The sequence below is a fragment of the Lepisma saccharinum genome, chromosome 23 (genome assembly GCF_977018435.1).
Source record: "Lepisma saccharinum chromosome 23, izLepSacc3.1, whole genome shotgun sequence".
In the NCBI taxonomy this organism is placed as follows: domain Eukaryota; kingdom Metazoa; phylum Arthropoda; class Insecta; order Zygentoma; family Lepismatidae; genus Lepisma; species Lepisma saccharinum.
In genome coordinates this window covers 51,594,879-51,616,681 of record NC_139251.1, presented here as the reverse complement: position 1 = coordinate 51,616,681, position 21,803 = coordinate 51,594,879, and the positions used below count along the sequence as shown (strand labels likewise).

At 38.0% G+C, this 21,803-nt stretch overlaps 1 protein-coding gene across 2 annotated transcripts in view; it reads right to left on the bottom strand.

Moving 5' to 3' along the window:
• LOC146005270 (sodium-coupled monocarboxylate transporter 1-like) overlaps positions 1-21,803 on the bottom strand; it is a 64,433-nt gene that overhangs the window by 38,302 nt on the left and 4,328 nt on the right. Inside the window, exons 2-6 of one of the 2 annotated variants that reach the window (XM_083144383.1) lie at positions 10,538-10,751; positions 8,422-8,581; positions 3,659-3,724; positions 3,141-3,192; positions 851-918 (exon numbers count right to left, since the gene is read on the bottom strand). In XM_083144383.1, coding sequence (XP_083000509.1) covers positions 851-918; positions 3,141-3,192; positions 3,659-3,724; positions 8,422-8,581; positions 10,538-10,749 — 558 coding nt within the window. In that variant the 5' untranslated portion in view covers positions 10,750-10,751. The remainder of the gene's footprint in view (positions 1-850; positions 919-3,140; positions 3,193-3,658; positions 3,725-8,421; positions 8,582-10,537; positions 10,752-21,803) is intronic. The other variant, XM_083144384.1, reaches the window with a different exon arrangement.

Here is a 21,803-nt window from a genome sequence, read left to right as displayed (position 1 = left end):
TATGTAATCCTTTTTTACTCGTAATTAGCTCAGAACTTCTGAATGGATTAAACATAAAAAAGTAAAGGGCTCATCTGTGCTTAACACCATGCCATTAAGGCAAATAGGGGGTGTGGAGTTTATATATATTCAAAGGCAAGAAAAATTACACCACAATTTGTTCAAAGGACAAAATTATTTCCTTGATTTATTCATCATTTATTATGTTTCAATATTTTATACCTTGGTCAAATTTCTGCCTGAATATTTTGTTTATTCACATATGTGGGGTAAAAACCACCACAAGTGCACTGTATGCTTCTCTACAGATTTATCAGTAATCATATGATTACAAGTGCAAGTGCTGGTTGGGAGGGGGGGGTGGGAGAAGAGAGACTTCAAGACGAAAATACAGAAATAACCAACATATCTGTAGAAGGACAATGTTAAGACATTTCAATCTTTTCGAGTGAAAGAAGCACATCACAATATCAATATCAATATGTTTATTCATCATTAAGCATTACAATAATGCAATATCCTCATTGGTACAAATGTAAAACATAATACAAGAATAGTATAAACATACAAATATAAAACATAATACAAGAATAGTATAAACATATTTGTTCAAAATTGTATTAAGCCCTCCCTCTTGAATGGAAAGTTTAATTTAATTTAAAAAATGAAAATAGCTTATCCAAGTTCATTAACCTGATTACTGTGTGTTAATTTTTAAATATCTATGTCATTTTTATCACAATATAGCAATGAAACGATGAATTCATGAATGTTCAAATGAGTTCACAAACATTAAACATTTATTTATTTCTTAAAAAGTATTTTATGTAATGAAATAAATGCTACTTACCACTGAGGTATAAAATATGCAGACTAGAAAAATAACACTTACAATCATGTAAGTATTTAGACCTGTAACTAAAGGGAGAATACATATTAGATTAAATGTTGTTATTATAGTTAGTAAGGAAAAACTATTATTAAGTATGTATTTTAGCTTTGTAAAGTTGTATAGTTTAATGTACATTACATTGGATTGCATTACAATATATTATGTAAAAGTTTAGAAACATTACATTTGAAGAACTATTTAACAAGGAATGAAGTGAAGAGTATACCTAGGTACAATGAGTATTAAGAATTTATCAATATTTTCAAGTTTATTTATCAACATCTTATTAGATAATGTTGTATCTCTGTCATTGTGTCTTGTATATACTGATAACATTATGTTATGTTCAAAATATCACCATGAGTTTTTTCTAAATATTATCTATTTTTTAGGATTCCTACCAAAAATTAAGAGTACTATCTTCTAGATTTCTATGAAATTTCTTCTTATTCCTATATCAAAGTTGAACGTTTTTCAATGTATTGCAGTAGATAAATGAGCATAAAAAAGAAACAATAGTTGACACAATTTTTACTGTTAGCAAATATAGCCCCTTTGATTATTTCCACTACACTCTATTAACTTAAAAATTTTGTCCTCTACTGTAAATGCTAGCCATAATCAGATTTTAATTTCATAGTTACAATAGATAAAGTTCCACTCACCAGGTACTAACTAGATACAATTTACATCAGTTGTACAGAAAATTGATTTATCTTTCCTGGACACAAATTCATGATGAACTGTAGGTGAGTTTCATGTGATGCCAGGATGTGCACAGCCACCATGTTTGTGGCCAATTTTATTTGTCGTTTGCAAGGAAATATCCACCGTGTAGTTTTTGTCACATCTGCACCAATTCCACATTTGTTTTAAATCATGAATGTCTGTGTTAGTATATCTTGCACACCTGTTTGAATTCCACGTGCTTACAAGAACGGACCTTAATCATGGCTGCTCGAAGCCACAATGCAACAGTTTGTAATGTACATGAAACACACCTATATAAGGTTGAATCTGCTTAGACCTAACATTGTTAAACAATTAGTGCTGTACTATCATAAACTTAGTAACAACAACAAGATTTAAAATGTTTTTAAGTGGTGGGGGAATTCACATGAATAAGATTAAATTGGGTGGCATGGAACACCTTGATGAGTTATTTTTTAGTCATGGTCTTTTATTTTGCCAAGTTAAATACTCTGAAGATTCTGAAGAGTGACATCTCATGTCAGATATGCGAATTAACTCCATCGTGAATGAAGCAGGCCAATAGCTCACTATACGCAGAAGATATGAGCCAGAGAATGTCGAGGACAGATATACCCACTGTGGGTAACTAGTGGGCGTGACAGATATATCCATCATACCCACCTAAAAAAATGTGAAATTACAAATATTTAGATTAAAATTTATAAATACTCTGCACTGTTTCGAATTGTTACAATTTTGAGGTAATCACTATTTGTGGGAATCAGTAACATTATCAACATTGGCATCAGTATCAATTCAAAATGGTATTTGCTCAGCCCTAACTGCAATTCTTTCAATTCTTACAAGTTTTCTTTTCACTAGTGCTTTCTGTGTGGTGTACATCTTCAATACATTGAAAACTCTCCAGGAACCTGCCCGGCGCCTCCACCATGCTAATCAGGGTGGGTCCCTGGAGACTTAAATGGGGTCGTTAAACCTTAGTTGTACCAGATTTCACCCTTTGTATTGGAGGGTAGGACCCATTGACCAGCAGGCAATGAGTCAGAGGTAGAGCAGTAAATTAAAGTAACACAATTACAAATTAATTGTGTTTATTTAGTTCACGATCAATTAGACCAATATAAAGGAGAGAAGCTTATGGTGAATGGATTAGCACCATTTTCTCTGGATCAAGCCTGGTCGCTGGAATGGTCAGCTGGTCGCTGGTCTCACTGGCTGGCCTGAGGAGTCTCATGTCTGGTCAGGCCCTGGCTTGGTCCCCACGGCTTCTGACGATCTTGTAGTGGATTCTCCTCGACTGGCAGCTGTTGTGCTCTCGTGCCTTGACGTGATCCCCGACCTAATTGGCAGTCTCTTGGTGTTCTCCTTGCCTTTTCCTCCTGAAGCAGGTTGTGTACCCATTGTATAGTGCTCTTGGGAGTTGGGTAATATTTGGGATATGTTTTCCAGGTATAGCCAGTAATGAAACATTTTTATATATTTGTATTCCACATAACATTTAAAGAACAAGTAAATACAAAGAGTCATCCATTACCTTGGCTTAAGGCAAGTGCTGGTGTGTATACTACCACAGACATATATAAGACCTAAAAATGAAATAAAATAAATATCACTCTTATGTTGGGATTTATATTATAGACAGAATCTTTCACATGAAGGTAATTCATATAATTTTGGAAAAAATTGAATGAATAAATGACAAGTTAATATTCATCACAACAATAGGTAACATACATTTTTTTACAGTAGTCAGTCAAGTCATTTTAATATTACATTTTACTTAGTTAACAACAGGCGATAGTGAAGCTACCCCTCCTCCGCTCCAGAACATTGCAACATGAGATGAAAGTGTATTGGGAGATGTAGAGTTAGGGCCCACATATTTACAATCTTGGCAATTTGTGGAGATGATGTGATCGGCACCATGCTCCAGCCACCTTTATCCCCAGTGTGGAGAGAAAATGAGGGAGGGAGATTTTTAGCTGTAGTATTTCTTCCCGTTAACTGTTACATTTTATTTGTAAATGCATGTTAACAATATTAAACACTCACCATATGCAGAACAAACAAGATACATCCTATCTGCCTTACAGCATTGTTAAATCGAAAATTGAGATACTGTAAAGAAATTAAAGGCACAATCAATTACACATACTTTGATATTATTTATTTAATTACAAATTTCATGACCAAAATTATGATTATTTTAGTGTAGAACTTACAAATCTATTGCTCTATTTAAGATATTGATTTTAATGAAATAACTGTACCAATAATCAGACTAAAATATTGACATTAATACAGGTGAAAATACTCAAACATGCATACACAAATATATACTAAAATGCAGCCATATCATGGAACCCATGGAATCCCAACAATTATATATTTATGATTATAAAGGCAGAAAAATCTAACAATTTTATCTAATTTGTCTGACAAAGAGCAAAGAATGCAAATAACTGATACCAAATTTGAAACAACTAACATAATCAGTTGTTATCTTAATTGATAAGATTTAATAAACAATCTGGCACATAAAGGAATCATTCACAATTATAATATTAAATACACAAAAATTGGCTTGTACTATACACATACATAACTACTGATGTATTGTCTTAACTACTAACAGACACTTTTATTAGACATTATCCTATATAAAGTCCACATTTTTCTTTATTCTGAACTCCATGCCAGGGGCGCCGACTTGTCAAAATTATTGGAGGGGCTCTGATCACTGAAATAAATTAATGAATGACTCACTCCCTCCCTTTTTTAAGTTTTGGCCTCAGTGTTCGGAATCTCATAAAAGACCATGAATTCCTCAAAAATATCAAAATTTTTATTCACAATTAGAATGCAGAATGTCAATTGTTCACATTCCCGACTTTTAATATCTGCTACCATGGAGTGCAAAACAGATCTCCCTAATATATGAACGATCTCGTTCTGAATGTCATGTGAGAGCCATTTGTAGCCTGAACGTCCCATCCACTCCCATAGTTCATGCACATTGTCTTTTGAAACTCTTTAATAAAAATGTTAATTGTTGACAATACTCATAATTATATACTTACAAGGGAGGTTATCTAAGTGTCCCCCTCCAATTTCCATGAAACTTGGCAGGTGTATAGAGGGCGCCAAAGGAAGAAATACGTGTTTTTTTTGTTTCATTTAAAAAAAAAAAAACTGTTTGAGGAGGCAACCCCCCCTCAAATGTCAAGATGAGGACAAATTGAAGTGGGGATCTGACCCCTGTGTCCCCCCCGACTTCCATGAAACTTGACAGGTGTATAGGGGGGCCCAAAGGAAGAAATACATGTTTTTTTGTTTCAGCTCAAAAACGATTTTAGGGGGGGAAAAACCTCAAATGTCAAGATGAGGAGAAATTTAAGTGGGGATCTGACCCCGAAACCACGTAAATCTGGCATAGGAAGAACAATCACATATAATTGGAACACACACAGCACAGAACTGTAGGATTGTGGGTACCAAACAAAGAACAATTGTAGAGAGATGCTGAATTCATCGACACCGTTGTTCCCGGATAGGCATGGGCATAACAATAGACGGACCAGAGCAGGGTAACGGAGCGTGGTTAGCTGAAACAAAGAAAACACGTATTTCTTCCTTTGGGCCCTCTATACACCTTCCAAGTTTCATGGGAATCGGAGGGGTACACAGGGCTCAGATCCCCACTTCAATTTGTCCTTATCTTGACATTTGAGGGGGATTTGCTCCCTAAACCCTTTTCTTAGCCAAAACAAACAAAAAAAAACACGTATTTCTTCCTTTGGGCTCCTCGATACACCTGCCACGTTTCATGGAAATCGGAGGGGGACACTTAGATAACCTCCCTCATGTGTTTTGCTGTCTCTGGTCATAGCCCGCCCCCAAAGTTGATGGTGTAGCGGTCTCAGCCTTGATGGTCTAGAACATTTCAAATGTGTATTAAAAGTTAAATTCATATGGCACAATTCAGAGTAAACTTTACTAGAGAAGCAAAGTAATACATTAGATCCTCTTAGCAAATTATTTGGGAGGCTCTGTCCCCACATCATTAACATTGGGGGGGCTTGAGCCCCCTCAAGCCCCATGGAGTCGGTGCCTATGCTCCATGCTAAAGTTTTTCATTCATATTAATTTTCTCCCAAAATTATGTAAATATAAGATTTTAGATTTTAGACAGGCACGTATATTCTAGGCTACCTAGGCTATCGCCGAAGCCCATATTAAAATACAGGAAATAATAGACTAGCAAATTTAACCGATGCTTCACTCTCACGTAACGACCACGGGGGAAAGCGCTAGTGTAAGGTCGTCTTTATTTATCGCCAGGCTTCTTCGTCTGAGGATAAAGTCTTTGAACCAGCAGGCGGTCCTTTCAACCCATGACGTATTTGTGCTGGCAGGGTGGTCCCTGGTGCTGGCTTCCAACCCCGAGCGCTGGAGAGTGAAGACTTCTCTGCATCCTGGCAATGTTTGTAGTGTTGCCAACAATGGAAATACGAAATTCGCTAAATCGCTGGAAAAAAATATATAGGCGGGGGTGCCAATGCAAATTATTCAAGCTAGGGGGATGCCTCATGAAAATTACATCACCTCCCCCCCTCTTCATCCCTTCGAGTATTGCCTGTCTCTCTTCCAGTTCCATGAATTTCGTCACATACAAGCATTATAAATCCCCCAAATTTAGTGATTTTCCCCTGAAGGTGGCACTCTGCTTCTCCATGAAATTCGACTGTGGTCGCAGCCGGTCGCAGCTATATGGGACATTCTGATGACGTCAGCCATGTTGCCATCCTGTTTACTTCTGTTTCAAGCAAACCCCCTCCCACCTCCCCCCGCTGTCAAAATGTCAAAACCTTCGCCCTCGCGGTGGGGTTTTTGGCCCGAGTCATCCCAATGAAATACGTTTGGCAACATAAACAATCCATGTTGTCATAGCAACCATTCACGCACGTGTTTTCAACCACGCGGGTCGGTGGTGGTTTCCGCAAAAGGAAGGGATATATGGTCAAACTTGTGTCCGAGATCCGAGTTCTTTGTGTCGCCCGCGTATCGTGTTCATGGATGGGAATCCTTTTGTTGTGCTGTGTTTTTGTTCCGTGAGCGTGTGAAAATGGATTTAATCACCGAACTTGTCTCCAAGACGCCATTCTCACGTCTTCCTTACGAGGATAGGATACAAATAATAGAGACAGGTAGGCCTCTTCCACCTCTTCCGGACCTTACAGTTGTGCAGAAAGACAAAAACAAGGTATATATTAGGCGTTTTCACGAGACCAGCTACCAAAAATATCTTTGGTTGACTGGGTCGAGTGCACTTAATAAGTCGTATTGCTGGGCATGTTTGCTTTTTTTTACCGACAAAAGTCCTTAGAATACAACAGGATTTAGTAATTTAAACTATTTGGTAACTGCTTGCGATAAACACCAAAAATCACTTAGTCATATACGTCCGTTCAGTAACTTACAGACATTCGGTTCTCAAAGAATTGATCATTCCTTGAATTTGCAAGAGAAGATTGCTGACAATTTGCATAATGAAAAAGTGAAGGAAAACAGAATTATTATAAGAAGATTAATTGATGTAATAGCATTTCTGGGGAAGCAAGAATGTGCATTTAGGGGCCACAATGAGCAACACAGGGACAAGCGTGGCTTAGCAATTTAGCTATAATGTCTATTGAGAAAGGGGTTCTAATCAACATCAGAAATTCATGTGAGGACACATTCTTCGATAAAGTGACAAAAAAATTCACGGAAAAGGAGAGAAGAATGGAGTTTACCTTCAAGTAAGGTAAAAAGTTAATTATTATTTCATGCTCGCATGAAGGTCCTACATATTGCATGTTATAGACCGCTCCTCTTTATAAATAAGCATGAAATAGTTTATGTCCATTGCTTACTATTGTTGTTTTTAATGGCAAGATATCGATGTAAACAAAAAAATCCAAAATTAATGAGGAAGAGCCCCCCCCCCCTCTTTTTTGCCGGACACATTTTCATTTAAAATTCAAACACTACTATATTTGGAGATAGCCCTGATCTTGGTCTCAGCATACGCCACTGATTTTAGACTATTGCCTCTTTAATGAGACATATATTCCATTACAATCTATAATAAATTCAATAATTTTGTCCATTAATCGACCCAGTTATTGCCACTTTAAGCACACAGTTTACGAAAAATGCAATTTTCTTTCTTTATTCTTGTTGAATATGATACAAAAAAATCACACCTTGTTTATCATTTGGGAAATATATTTTTCATATAGTGGGGAATCGAAATATTAACATAAGTAAGTAACAGGTATTGGCACATTTTCCCCCAATTATTGGCATCATGAAGTCCAATTATTATCACAAAATTAAGTATATATATGAATCCTTTAACTGTCCTCAAAGCTAAACAATATTTACATTTTCAGTTATAAATAAAAATAAGCATTATAGCAGTAACAATAATAATAATAATCCTAATTAATTACAAACTTTCTACTGTAGAACACAAAATTTGTTTAATTTGAACAGTTATTGAGTGTTCAAAAACTGACTGCAGCAATTAAATCATCAATGTCATCATCAACTGGAAAACTGTCAAGACACATTATCTGAATCATGCATTTTTCATTGTATACAACTTCTTGCAGGTACTTCTTCCAAAATTTTAATGTCGCCTCATGAATAAAAAAGTGCCAATAATTGGATGTGTGCCAATAATAGGATCGTTTACCCTATTCTGTAAATTTATGGCACAGGTAACAAAATTAATTCAGTTGTTCAGAATACGCTATAAAATTACATACCTCATAAGCTGAAGTAAGTTTCAGATTGTAGATTACTGGCAGAAATGCATAGATTGTAACTGGTGTCAAAAGTATATATGAAATTATAATAACCATATACTGTGTTCCATAATTGTATATCTCTGATGGCGTTCCAAGAAGAGTTATTGCAGACATAAAACTGAAAATAAAATTCCATTTGAAGTTTCTTATTTGTCATATTTCATAACAAGTACACATGTCGCTTGTCATTTGCATGTTCAGACAGTCAATATTGTGTCATCTCGGTCTGTTTCTCGGGTGTGCAGTGAAAGTTTTCCTTTAGACTGAAGGGGCCAGTGTTGCTTGTCACTTGCTGCTTCAGTGTGAAATCTCCATGTTGCTTGTCCCATGTCACATGTCGCCTGTCGCTTCAGTCTGAAATCTCCCTAACACATACATTCATGAAAAGTCATAAAAAGGAAGGAGTGTGTCGTTACGGTGTAATTGTCATGCAGCATCTTTATGATTATTAAAATAATGTATATGCAAGTTCTAAGAGTAACTCTTTCCGTGTCTCTTGATTATATGCGCTTCTTTGTTAGTGTCCCTTCATCACAAGACTACCCAGGATTTCTCCCCCTGAGATATTTGAGAAAATTGAATATAATTTGAATAGTGAAATTGTAGTGTGAAAATTTAGATGGGGTGTGTCATGAAACCCAGGATTTTTTCTCTGCCCCCCGCAACAGTGCTCAAAGTGGGGGAAGTGTGGAGTGGTTCTATTACCACTAGTTAAGAAAATTCTCATAAAGCATCCCTTACTATGCTAATTTGTATAGGCATCCCCCCATCCATTGCATTTTCTCCATGTTGATCCATAAAAGCATCCCCATATCTTTCCCCCAACTAAGAATTTCCACTTCGAGCACTGGGGGACATATCTTGCCCTTGAGTCATAAAAAAACATTCAAATAAAAATTTACCTTTTATTAAATACAAGTAAACAAATATTTATTACACAATCACATCTTTTATTCCACAAAAATGAATTACATTTTATTATTATTATTATTACAAATCATGAAAATTGAGATTGAATTGAAAATACCATGCTGTTGTTGCCACTTTCAGACTTGACTCCGCTAGGAACTGGATTTGACTTGCTTCCTTTCCATAAACATTTATCAATTTGATGATGAACAGTTCTTTGTCTTTTTGTACTTTTTCACGATGGGACATATCACACTTAACCCTTATCCGGGCAAGCTATTCTTGTAACGCGTCCGGGCAAGCAGTGTCTGTCAGACACTGCATTGTTTTAAATGGATCTTGCCCTTGTAATGCAAGATTTTTATGTTTCATTGATGTGGAAACAACCGAGTAACATGATATTTAACCTAATCATCATTGTTATGTCCATAATTCTTGTATTCATCATCATCATCATCATAATTGCATGTTGTTGTAATTTTTGCAGCATATATGAAACATGTTAGGCCGGAAAGTAGTGTGAGGAAATTGTTTTATTTGCTCATATATTTTTCATTTTTTATATTATATCGGTAATAATATTTTTAAGTGATGTCTTATTAAATACTTTATTTTTGATTAAACATTTGTTAATACATATTCAAGTAATATTACAACTTTTGTTTGTACACTGTATCTGACAAACACTGCTTGCCCATTTACGTAAGTGAAATGCAAAATATTTTTTTACGCCTGACCTACTTTATCAAACAAAGTCAAATATTGTGAAATGAGGAAAAAGAGAGAAACAATGTCAAAAATATCACGTTCGCAAGAAGTATCGTTTGAAGTATGTGACAAAAAATATAATCAACAGTATCTGATAGGCACTGGTTGCCTGGATAAGGGTTAATCTGCTGTCTTTCATGACACACCTCATCCATGTTTGCACACTACAGTTTCACTATTTGAATTATATGAAGTTTTCCCCATATCTCAAGAATCCCCCCTCCCACAGCTCCTCTTTGCGGGCACCCTTGCTTCATCAGTTTCATCTATTCGTCATTCATTCTCATCATTGCAATTAGCCAAAAGTGGTGGAAAAGTGATGCAAAATAACAAAATAACATGACATGCACATGTTCAAGCAAATAGTGCCTGAGTTCAGGACTGAATTTAAACTCACCTTGCAATAAGTGACATCCCCATTGGAAAAGTCTGCATCTCTCTGTTGGACATCAGGAGTTCACTTGTAGTTTTCGGTCTTCCTCCGAAGAAGCCGTAGAAAATTCCAATAATGGAAGAAATAGACAACATCCCAATAAAAATCACATAGTCTGTCCATCCAAACCGTTTTACAAAATCGTTAAGTTCCAGCATCTCATTTGGCTGATCCATCCCTGAGTGTGAAAAGGGGCAAGATATGCATTCATAAATAAACAGTTTCATTAAGTTTTCCTTTATCTTTCATATGATTGTTCTAAGTGAAGGCAGTAAACCATTTCTTACAATATTTTATTTCGGAAAAATTAGTGTCTCAACAAAATGTATTGAACAAAATGTAAGAATATAAAACAAATGACATGTGTATTTGAGATGTCGATGCAAAAGTGCCATTCTTGCTGCAGCAATGTATATATTAACCCAACATTTGTAGCCTTCACGTATGTGCCAGTATATATTTTATAAGATAATTGATTGATTAATCTAATATTTCAAATATTCAGTGAAATGAGAAAAGTAGCACCTTAGAAATGGATTTACCTGACATGTCTATAAAGAAACTGAACTTTTGATAATTGGGTGCAAATGACAGTGACAGCTGGTGGGTCTGAATTTGTTGAAGGGCTAGTAGGAAGTAAATGGGGTAATAGATCTCAGACAATTAGATCAATAATTTCACATACTTATTAGAAATCTCATTGATAACTATTGATCTAATTTTTCTATTACCCCATTTTTTGCTACTAGCCCTTCACCAAATTTGGACTTGCCAGCTGCCGCTGACAAATGAATCAACTCAGCTGATTATCTAAGATGGCAATGTGGTGCAGAATTTCAAGTTTTCATTAGGAATTAAGAAAATGACCAGCTACTTCAGTATGAGGTACAGTAGGATCCACTAGTATTGCTCAGCAAATTGACCTAATTCTTGAAGCTCTTATTGGGTCAAATTAAGTGCACGAACATGATGATGAGGTGATGAACAATTTGCATCCTAATACTCATGGATCCCACTGTACAACTTAATGTGCACAGGCATCAGCTTTACCTTCCATAGATAGCATAAAAGCTTGTAGCAAATTTGCAGTAGCTTGCTTGCAGCTTGTCAAAGCTAGTTGGATCTGGCAAGCTTGAATCTAGCTGACATTTGACTTTGACAAGCTTTTGTGCATGTTTGGTGTCATGTAAAGCTTGCTGTAATTTTGACACGTAGTAACTACAGTCCAGCAGAATTAACTTGAGAGAAATGGCTGCTCTGTGAGTGATTGAACTGCGCTCGAATTGGCTAGAGCGGGGGACTTCCTGCTGTAACGGGCCAACGGAAACTCTACAAACTCTACTCTAGAGTTTCTGTTTTCCCGTTACAGCGGGAAGTCCCCTGCTCTAGCCAATTCAACCGCAGTTCCATCACTCACAGAGCGGCCATTTCTCTCAAGTTAATTCTGCTGGACTGTAGGTGGCTTGAATCAAGCCTGATGCAAACTTATCATTATATACTTGGTGCATACTGAAAGTCGTGATCAACTTTTTCTTTCAGACGTAAATGTTCATGTAGAGCGATGCGCTGTATAAGACAGTTAGAACCATCTATTGTGACAACATACACTTGAAAGTGGGGTGATCAGCGCAGTACGTATGCGCATTAGCGAGTACCGAGTAATGGCTCCGTTTGACACGTCGTTTCGCCAGCGTGCAGTAATTGAATTTCTGTTGAAGGAAGGTGCATCGGCATCAGATATCCACCGCTGATTGCAGGAAGTGTATGGTGATCAGTGTATGGCTGCCAGTAGCATCAGGCGATGGATAAAACATTTTAGAGGTGGAAACACAGACATCAGTAATCTCCCTCGCACAGGCCGCCCGAGAACTGCCTCGAACAACAGGAACATGGCTCGCGTCCAGGAAATCATCCAGGGGAACAGGCGTGTTTTGGTTAGGGAACTTTCACACATTGTTGGAGTAGGGCACAGTGCTATTCGTGAAAAACGTCCTGGCAGGGATAGTGTTATCCTCCAACACGACAATGCCAAGCCGCACACAGCACAGCTAACGATGGATGAAGTTGCCAGATTTGGGTGGGAACTCCTTCGACATCCTCCCTACAGTCCAGATCTGGCTCCTTCTGACTTTCACTTGTTTTCTTTTCTGAAAGAACACATGCGGGAAAACAGATATGACACCAACAAGGAAGTGGAACTTGCCGTTAGGAGAATACTCAGATGTGCCCGAACGGAGTTCTACAACAGAGGAATTTTCAAACTTCCAGAACGTTGGCAAAAATATGTCGATTTAGATGTGATTATGTTGAAGACTAATAAAGGTATGTACTTTAACAGGCATATATTAGATTCTTTTTTGTACAGTTTACTTCCTTCTTGTAACATGTTGATCACGACTTTCAGTACGCACGATACTTGCAGCAAGCTTGTTCACTTTACATGAAATGCTAGTTTCAAGCATAAAGCAAACTTGCTGTGCTTTCTGGGTCAGCCTGAGAGACATGTGGAAACTAATGTCAGAAGCTAAAGCTTATGAGGCATTTGGAGGCTGAAGAGGTCAATACAGAACTGGAGTTTGAAGAATGATGCCTGTGAGGCCAGGCATAACTTGGAGTTCAGAGGGTGATGCAGTCTTAGTAACTGAAGTATTTGGATGCAGGGACCTATGGTAGCTTAAGACATTGGAAGCTATAGTCAATTTAGAAGGATGGGGTTGTTGGAAAATCAAATCCCAACTATACTGGAGGTTTGAGGTATCTGAGGTCAGAGGCCAAAGTCTAATTGGAGGTTGTATGCTGAGGCTTGTCAGAGAGAGGCTTTAGTCAAAATAAATCTTGGATTCTGAAGTCGCGAGAGGACAAAGCCAATGCCTAAATAAACTTCTTAGATTTATGTCTCTGGAGACTGAGGCAAATAATGATTTGATGATCTGTAGATTGAGTTCATGTAAGGCTACAGCTTCAACTAGTGAGAGGCAGGGGTGGGGGAGGGGGTCGAATCTTAAGTTCTCTAAGGCCGAGGTCATCAGATTCCAAGGGTTGCCTGAGTAGTTGGAGGTCACAGATCATAAACGAGTATTTACTTGGTTGTTTATCTTCTTTGCTGTGGGTAGGGGGTGGGGGGGGAGTAATGTTGGCAGACTGACCAAAGAAGGCGGCATCCACCCTGATCCCTTTGGTTGGATTTCTGACTACAGCCATTCTTGACTTGACCTGAACCACCCTTCTTCTAGTTTTCTTTTTTCACCGAAAGTGTGCACATTACGCCAGAGATCGATCCCAAGATCACATGCACTGAAGACAAGAGCACTAATCACTGTTATTATTGTACTAGGGTGCAGAGGGACACTGGCCTCACACAACTTTTATGTGCTCTCCTCCCTCGAAATATTCCGTAGCTTAAAGGGAAATTTACTGTAACAAAAGAAACCTCCAAAAATTTTGAAGTAAATTGCAAGTGAGTTTATTCTTTTTGCTATTGTTGCATATGATAATAATGTGGCTCTTGCAAGTATTAAAAAGAATAGTCAATACAAAAGTTTTCATTTCATAAAGATTGACCTATAACTCCATGCTTTCCTGTTCAGGCTGTATCTTGTTGAAGTATGCATTGAAATTTGTTTTAAGTCCACGTTTTGCACAGATAGGCTAATCTGAATTAGACTTGCAGTTTGAAGTGGTGCACGGACCACTATTTGCCTCCACCATATATAATATTAAGATTATGCCATCAGGGAGGCTGGGTTATGTCTTGTTGAGAGCATTAAAATACCCTGTTGTTGTTCGTATATATATATATATATATATATATATATATATATATATATATATGTACTAGCTGATTACCTGGCATTGCTCGGTTATTTATTTATCCCAGTCTTCTATTAGACAGGAAAAAAGTGAATTCTAACTATAGTGTAACATGAACTTGGAGTTGAACGGCATTGCGAGTGTCACTATTCATCTTAGCGACCCCGAAAACTATGGATTCCATTCTAATATCGGTCGTTTTACATGTCACCCCCTTCCCACTCCCACTCCTAGGGGTACCAGGGGTGTCTTGGAGTTGAACGACATTGGGAGTGTCACTATTCATCTTAGCGACCCCGAAAACTATGGATTCCACACTAATATTGCTTGTTTTACATGTCACCCCCTTTCCACCACCACCCCTAGGGGTGCCAGTATTTCTTTCCAGATTGTAAGTCATGTGTGTACCAAGTTTGGTCATCGTGAATGTCACCAATTAGCTTAGCGACCCCGAAAACTATGGATTCGACACTAATCTGGTGATTTTTTACATTTTATTTTTCACCCCCTCTCACCCCCATCCCGATAGGTGATGAACTTGGAGTTGAAGGGCATTGGGAGTGTCACTATTCATTTTAGCGACCCCGAAAACTATGGATTTCACACTAATATCGGTTGTTTTCGATTATTTTTACATGTCACGCCCTTCCCACCCTCACCCCTAGGGGTGCCAGGGATGTCTTACCCCCACAGTATTTCTTTTCAGATTGCAAGTGATACGTGTACGAAGTTTGGTTGAAATCGCTCCAGGCGTTCGAGAGTTATAGGTATAGAATGTATATATTAGATACAAATGCATTTTAGACTTCTCCTTTGGAATTGTTGGAACCGTTCTAGTAAGGTTTTTTATCCTTTATCCGAATTTATTTTTCTTCAAATTATCAATTTATTCAACTCTTTTCAACACGTTTAAGCTATGTTGGGCGCATCCCCCTTTCGTTATTCCGCAACAATCGAGCTTGTTCTTGCATTGTTGGAACTGTTCGAGTATGAAATTTTATCCTTTGTCAGAATTTATTTTCTACTACTACAGAATCAATTAATCTTTAACCGCATTGCTAATTTTAAAAATGTGATTATCCTCCCCCTTCAATTACCCCTCCTGAGACAAATAACATTTCACTCAGGAAGAGTAAATATGGTCATCCCCTTTCTTTTTTGTCGTCTACCTCCCCCTTCCATTGTCATCTTTACCTTTGTTTGCCCCTGTATCTCGTCGTCTATCTTTCGTCCCCCCCCCGTGTCTTGTCACGCCCTTATCATTCGTCGCCCTATCTTACGTTACGTCATTCCTATCTTTGTTCGCCCCCTGTCTCTAGTCGCCCGATTTTAGTCACTCGCCATTAAGCTTACGTTCCTCCATAACGGTAGTTCTTCGTAAAATACCACAATATTTGCCTTATTACATTTCAACCGTGCATATTATTGAAGAAACAAAATAATGCCCTTAAGGGTCTGTCGCCCCTCTGGAGTGGTACGCCCTCTCCGTTCCCCTTTATTCCACTCTTGTATGACGCCCCCTAAAGGGCTTCAGAGGGGGCGGTCACACCTCCGCCCTACCTTTAATCCACCCTTGTGTGCTGGTTGCTTCTAATCTTGACATTGACTTATACTAAGGTTCTCAGTCCTTCGTGGATCAAACACCTTGAAAAGATCTTCTTCACGGGGTGTTTTGCGGTCAGTTGCAAATGTGCAGAAGTTGTTGGCTCATTCTTTGTTCGCACATATTGAACCCTTTTTCCAGATTTCTATAGTCCGAATCCCGATACGATCTTGCCACATTAGAGGGCTCCTGCGCAATTCTTTTGTTAGAAGCGTTTCTTTGGATGTTTGCAGGCTTTCCTTCCAGCCTCTAGAAATCTCAGATGAACATAAACATGTGCAGATTTACTCCCCTTTCCCCCAGTTTGCGAGTCACGTCCAGAGCGGTTAACCTGTGGCCCGTCAAGTATCTGAGCGACGCTCGCTGAACAAGATTTTCGCTCGTTGAGCAGACACATCATTTACTTGACGCAGTTTGCTCATTGATCAAAATATCAGTGCCTTTGAATAATCTGTGATGAATGTGGCTGCGTCGAGTGGACAAGACTTCGGTGTTTGAAAAGCTGTTAATTATGGAAATAGAATAGTTGATGTGAACAAAACTGTCGAAATTTTCATTTTCACACCCTTGCACAACTTTCCAAAACTACGGTTTATATTTAGTATTTATTATTTGAAACAAGCAACACTTAAATTTTAATACAATTACAAAAACTGGAATATTACATCACCTTCTGTTACTTGAACTTCCTCTCTAATTGCACTATATCGCAAGCCCTTCAGTTTATCATAAATATTTCCTCTTTGGTCGCCCGCCACTCATACAGATTTCCTCTTCTTCCCTTTGCCTCACGAGATCGAGACACAAAAACGCTATATTCTGTGGCTCAAATCTGTGGCGAGCAAGGTTCAAGTTCGCTCAGCGATCAAGTGAGCAGCGCTTGGCTGTCAAGTAGCTGAGCGATCACGATGCTCGCTGAGCGCTCAGATACTTGACGCGCACCTGGGGCTTAATTTGCTTTTCTGGGGAGAAAACGGTCATCAGTTGGCGCAGTTTTGATTTTCTTGCCACAATTTTGCATTTTTCTCGGGTGCCAGTCAGTTTGTGCCACTGAATTATTCTCTTCACAGTTGCTACACTGACACAACATTCAGTAGCCATATCTCTTTGTGTTATAACAGTTGAGCTGAAAAGTTCGTAGGCTAACATAGTAAAAAATATTTTTTTGACAAAATTCGATTTCATTATTCAATATAGTTGCCTTTGAGGGCGATACAACGATTATAGCGGTCATACAATTTTTCGATGCCATTTTTACAGTACGATTTCTCTTTAGCCTCAAAATAGGCCTCAGTTTCGGCGATTACCTCTTCATCAGTGCTAAATTTCTTTCCAGCGAGCATTCTTTTAAGGTCTGCAAACAGGAAAAAGTCACTGGGGGCCAGATCTGGAGAATATGGTGGATGGGGAAGCAATTCGTAGTCTAATTCATATAATTTTGCCATCGTTTTCATTGATTTGTGACACGGTGCATTGTCTTGATGAAACAGCACTTTTTTCTTCTTCAAATGGGGCCGTTTTTTCGTGATTTCATCCTTTAAACGCTCCAACAACGCTATGTAATAATCTCAGCTATCTCGATCAACTTCACTTTACGATCATTTAAAATTATTTTGTGGACTTTTTTGATGTTTTCGTCGGTAACAGCCTCTTTGGGGCGTCCACTGCGTGCTTCGTCTTCGATGCTCATTTCGCCTCATTTAAATTTAGCAAACCACTTCTCAACGGTTCATTTTCCTGGTGCAGAGTCCGAATAATGTTTATCAAGCCAAGCCTTGGCTTCAACAGTATTTTTTTCGCCGAAAAGCAATGCTTTATTAACACACGAAATTATTTTTTATCCATTTTTTCACAATAACAAAAGCTGCTTCACTCACAATGCTATATCTCACGAACTAATTATCCGGCAGCTGTGAAATGTATACACGTATCTTTTGAAGGTTAGTACTAAGTAAAAATCACATGGATTTAATTCTAGTAACGCCATCTATGAGTCAGCCTACGAACTTTTCAGCCCAACTGTTAGAAGTATGTGATAATGCTAGAAGTAAGGGACAATTTTAAAATATTAGTATTGTTTTATTAGCATTATAATTTGATGCCTATGATAACCCGCTCCGTGAAGTTTGATGTCCTCTTAGAGGAAAGTGGCTGCATTCAACACTGTTCACAAGGAAATCTCAGCAGTAAAACATATGCAAATAAATGCACGTTTAAAGTTAAACAATCGTCATACAGAGCACTTAGCTACTATTGAATGAAGCGAACAATGCACAGAAAGCGAGGGATTTAAAGCAATGTGTAGCACACTGTTGCCAGCCATTGTGAAAGAGAAAGATAATATCTTGTTCCGATTCAATCGCACATCTGGTACCACTGTGAGAAAAGTTGGTTTACCATTGGTAAACGCAGCAACATGGAAAATAAACCATTGAAAACAAAACCAGAATTTACAAAAGGGACTATTCCTCAGAAGTCACGTGTTTTTGTTTTTGTTTTTGTTTTTGTGCATTAACTTCGTTCTTACAGTAAATGGAGAATAATGCAAGTTATTTTTAAAGATTTAATTTCATTTCTGAGAAGAATAGAAATGTATTTCAAATTAACAGCTAATACTGAAAGTTTTCAAGTCCACGATAAGAGATGCATCGATCAAAATAAAAGTGAATTACGTAGATAAGTATGTTCATGTTGTTATCTTCCACGTTGAGTCAAGTCTTGGAAGCTCTTGCGATAAGAAAAAGGAACAATAAGAATAAGATCCAATCCGTCTGGGTTTTCCGGTGTACTAATATCAGTATTGTGTTTTCAGGGTCTGAGGGTTGCTGTTTGCGCGCGAATTCTATAAGCGAGTGTGAAACTGGCAGAATAAGAACATTTGAACCAAATAGTGGGGGAGGGCACTTTTGCACAGGGATTCCATTCTCACGGAAATCTATACCTACTTCTTTGCTCCATTCAGCCAGACAAACTGATGGAAGTAAATGATGTGTCACGAACAACATGAGCGTATTTTTCTTTGCCAAGCCACTTTCGATTTTTTCAGTGTAGAAGGTGGAGTAAATTTTAGTGAATGGGAAACAGAAGTGTCGAAAAGGAACATAAGATTAAAGTTATTTCAGACGAATTATTTGGGAATTACTCTTACTTTGCCCTTGCAGTGTCTTTTTGGTTACTCTCATGGTTATAAATATGCTTCTAATCTTATTTTAAAATTAAATCCTGATTAACTTACATAAGGGACGTAACTAAACTAATGTGTTTAGGAGACCAAATTTAAGTACACACACATACACACACACACACACATATTGAAGAAACGGATTGCGATCTACTGACAAGTTTTCTAAAAAAAAAAATTAGTCGCTACGTGGACGTTTCTGGGGCCAGTGCCCCGGTATCCTCTAAATGACGTCCCTGGCTTGCATGTGCATGAAGTGGTTTTCAAAAGAATAATTGCCAAACTTATACAACTTCAATTTGCACTTCATTTCCTTGCATTAATATATTTATTTTCCAATAAGCATGAGGCCCCCAGACCTACATATCTGGCAGCGAGCAATCTTGATGTCAGGGCACCAGAGAAAAATATAAATATGTGGTAAAGCAGAGGTACTCACATATTTCCTGGGGGTAGTTGCATTTAGGATACGCATAAAGGCCATACAAAAATGCATATTTTTTCCTAAAACAGTAATTGTTATTGTTATTATTTTAACTGTCCAATTTTTTAAATGACCTAACCCAGCACTGGACAACAAATTTTAACTTTTTTCATGCTTCGGAAATGAAAAGTACATTTACTTATGGAATTGAGGGTGCTGAATACGGAAATAATAATAAAAATGCTGAATTGGTTCGAGTTTAAATGTAATCGAAAGAAATATGTGTTATGTGGTGTTAATAGGAAATTAACACGTGTACAAAATGGAAGTTATAAAAACATTACTTACATGGATATTACACATGGCCCCTCTTTGCCTGTCGCTTGTATTGTGGTTCTGAAACATCTCTGGCGATTGTCGAGCAATAATCAGCAAGCATAGACTTGCTCCAGTTGCCCTGATATAGTTTCTCCATTGTAGATATAACTTGGTGAAAATATTCCCATGTTAATCGCTGACTGATCCGCAATTTCCTGGGAAGAAGTTTATGTGGGAGTGTAACGTATGTATTTTTAGTGACATATGACACCCCATTGCTTGGTAGGAAGATATTAGGTGCTCCACTAGTTCCTTATAATTCTTAGCCTGCACGTTTACCAAAAAAATTGTCACCACGTTTCGGAAAGAGTCCCATGCAATCTTCTCCTTATCTTCTAACAGTGCGTCAAATTTAGGATCATTGAGGAGTTCTCGAGTCTGAGGGACAATAAATATTCCCTCCCTGATTTTAGTTTCATTAATTCGTGGAAATTTACGCAGAATATACTTGAATGCATCACTGGTTTGGTTCATACCTTTAACGAAGTTCTTGATTTAACCTAGTTTAATATGTAAAGGAGAAAGTAAAACCCTGCTGGGAGCTATCAAAGGAACATGTTGAACGTTCTTTGTTCCTGACTCCAAAGAGTGGCCAGTCTTTCCTTGAGTAGTGGGAAGCCTTATCACGGCTATCCCACTCGCATGTAAAACAGCAGTATTTTGTGTAGCCGAGCTGCAGGCCAAGAAGTATGGCTAAAACTTTGAAGCCGCCACAAACATTCCAATTGTATTCGTTATAATTTATGGCTTTCAGCAGTTTTTGCATGTTGGCATATGTCTCCTTCAAGTGCACTGCATAACCGATTGGGATTGATGGCAACACATTTCCATTGTTCACTAACACAGCTTTCAGACTTAGTTTTGATGCATCTATGAACAGTTGCCATTCATCGGGATTATGTTCTATGTTAAGTTTACTCATAAGTCCAGTCACATTTTTACAACACACTATGTCACCTTCCACTGAAAAATACTCTTCCAGGGGGTTTCTGACGTGTCCGAAACACGGATAATTTAACATCGTCAGCAAGAGCTCTCCACTGCTTGAGTCTGGATGCCAGTAGTTCTGCGCCACTTTTTGACAACCCCAGGTCCCTCACAAGGTCATTTAATTCATGTTGACTGATCAGATGGCGATTACATGATGATATGTTGGCTGAGAAGTCAGGATCGATGGATGACGAGGAATCTGCAACAGGATTTGGCATTCCTGCGTCAAGTTTGACTGCCTCTTGATCTTCGTTGGATGAATCACTGGAGTACGATGCGGGAGGTTGTGGAACAGGTAGTTCTTCAGCATGTGGCACAGGACGAATAGCTGAATGAATATTGGGATAAGTGATAGTCCACTTTTTCTTTTTGGATAGGCCTTTAATTGGAGGAACCATGCAAAAATAGCAGTTTGAAGTATGATCTGTCGGTTCTCTCCATATCATTGGAACTGCAAACGGGATGCATGGTCTTTTTCCATGTAGCCAGTCCCGCAAGTTTGTCGAACACGTATTACAACAAATGTGTGGTGCCCACTTCTTGTCCATATCTCCACCTTTACAACCAAAGTACAAGTGGTAGGCTTTCTTTATGATTGGTATTTCGCCGCAAACACAACAAAAATTGTCTGCACTGTTAACACATTTACTCGACATGTTTCTGGACAGTACAGTCATATAACGATAAAAAGAAATAACACCACACACTCATCTAATATCTCACCACCACAACACACTTACGCGACAAGTTTCTGGTCAGTACAGTCATAAAACGATAAAAAATTACACCACAAACACACACAAAATTTCGCCACGACCATTTCCAGGAGTTCAAATTGGAACAC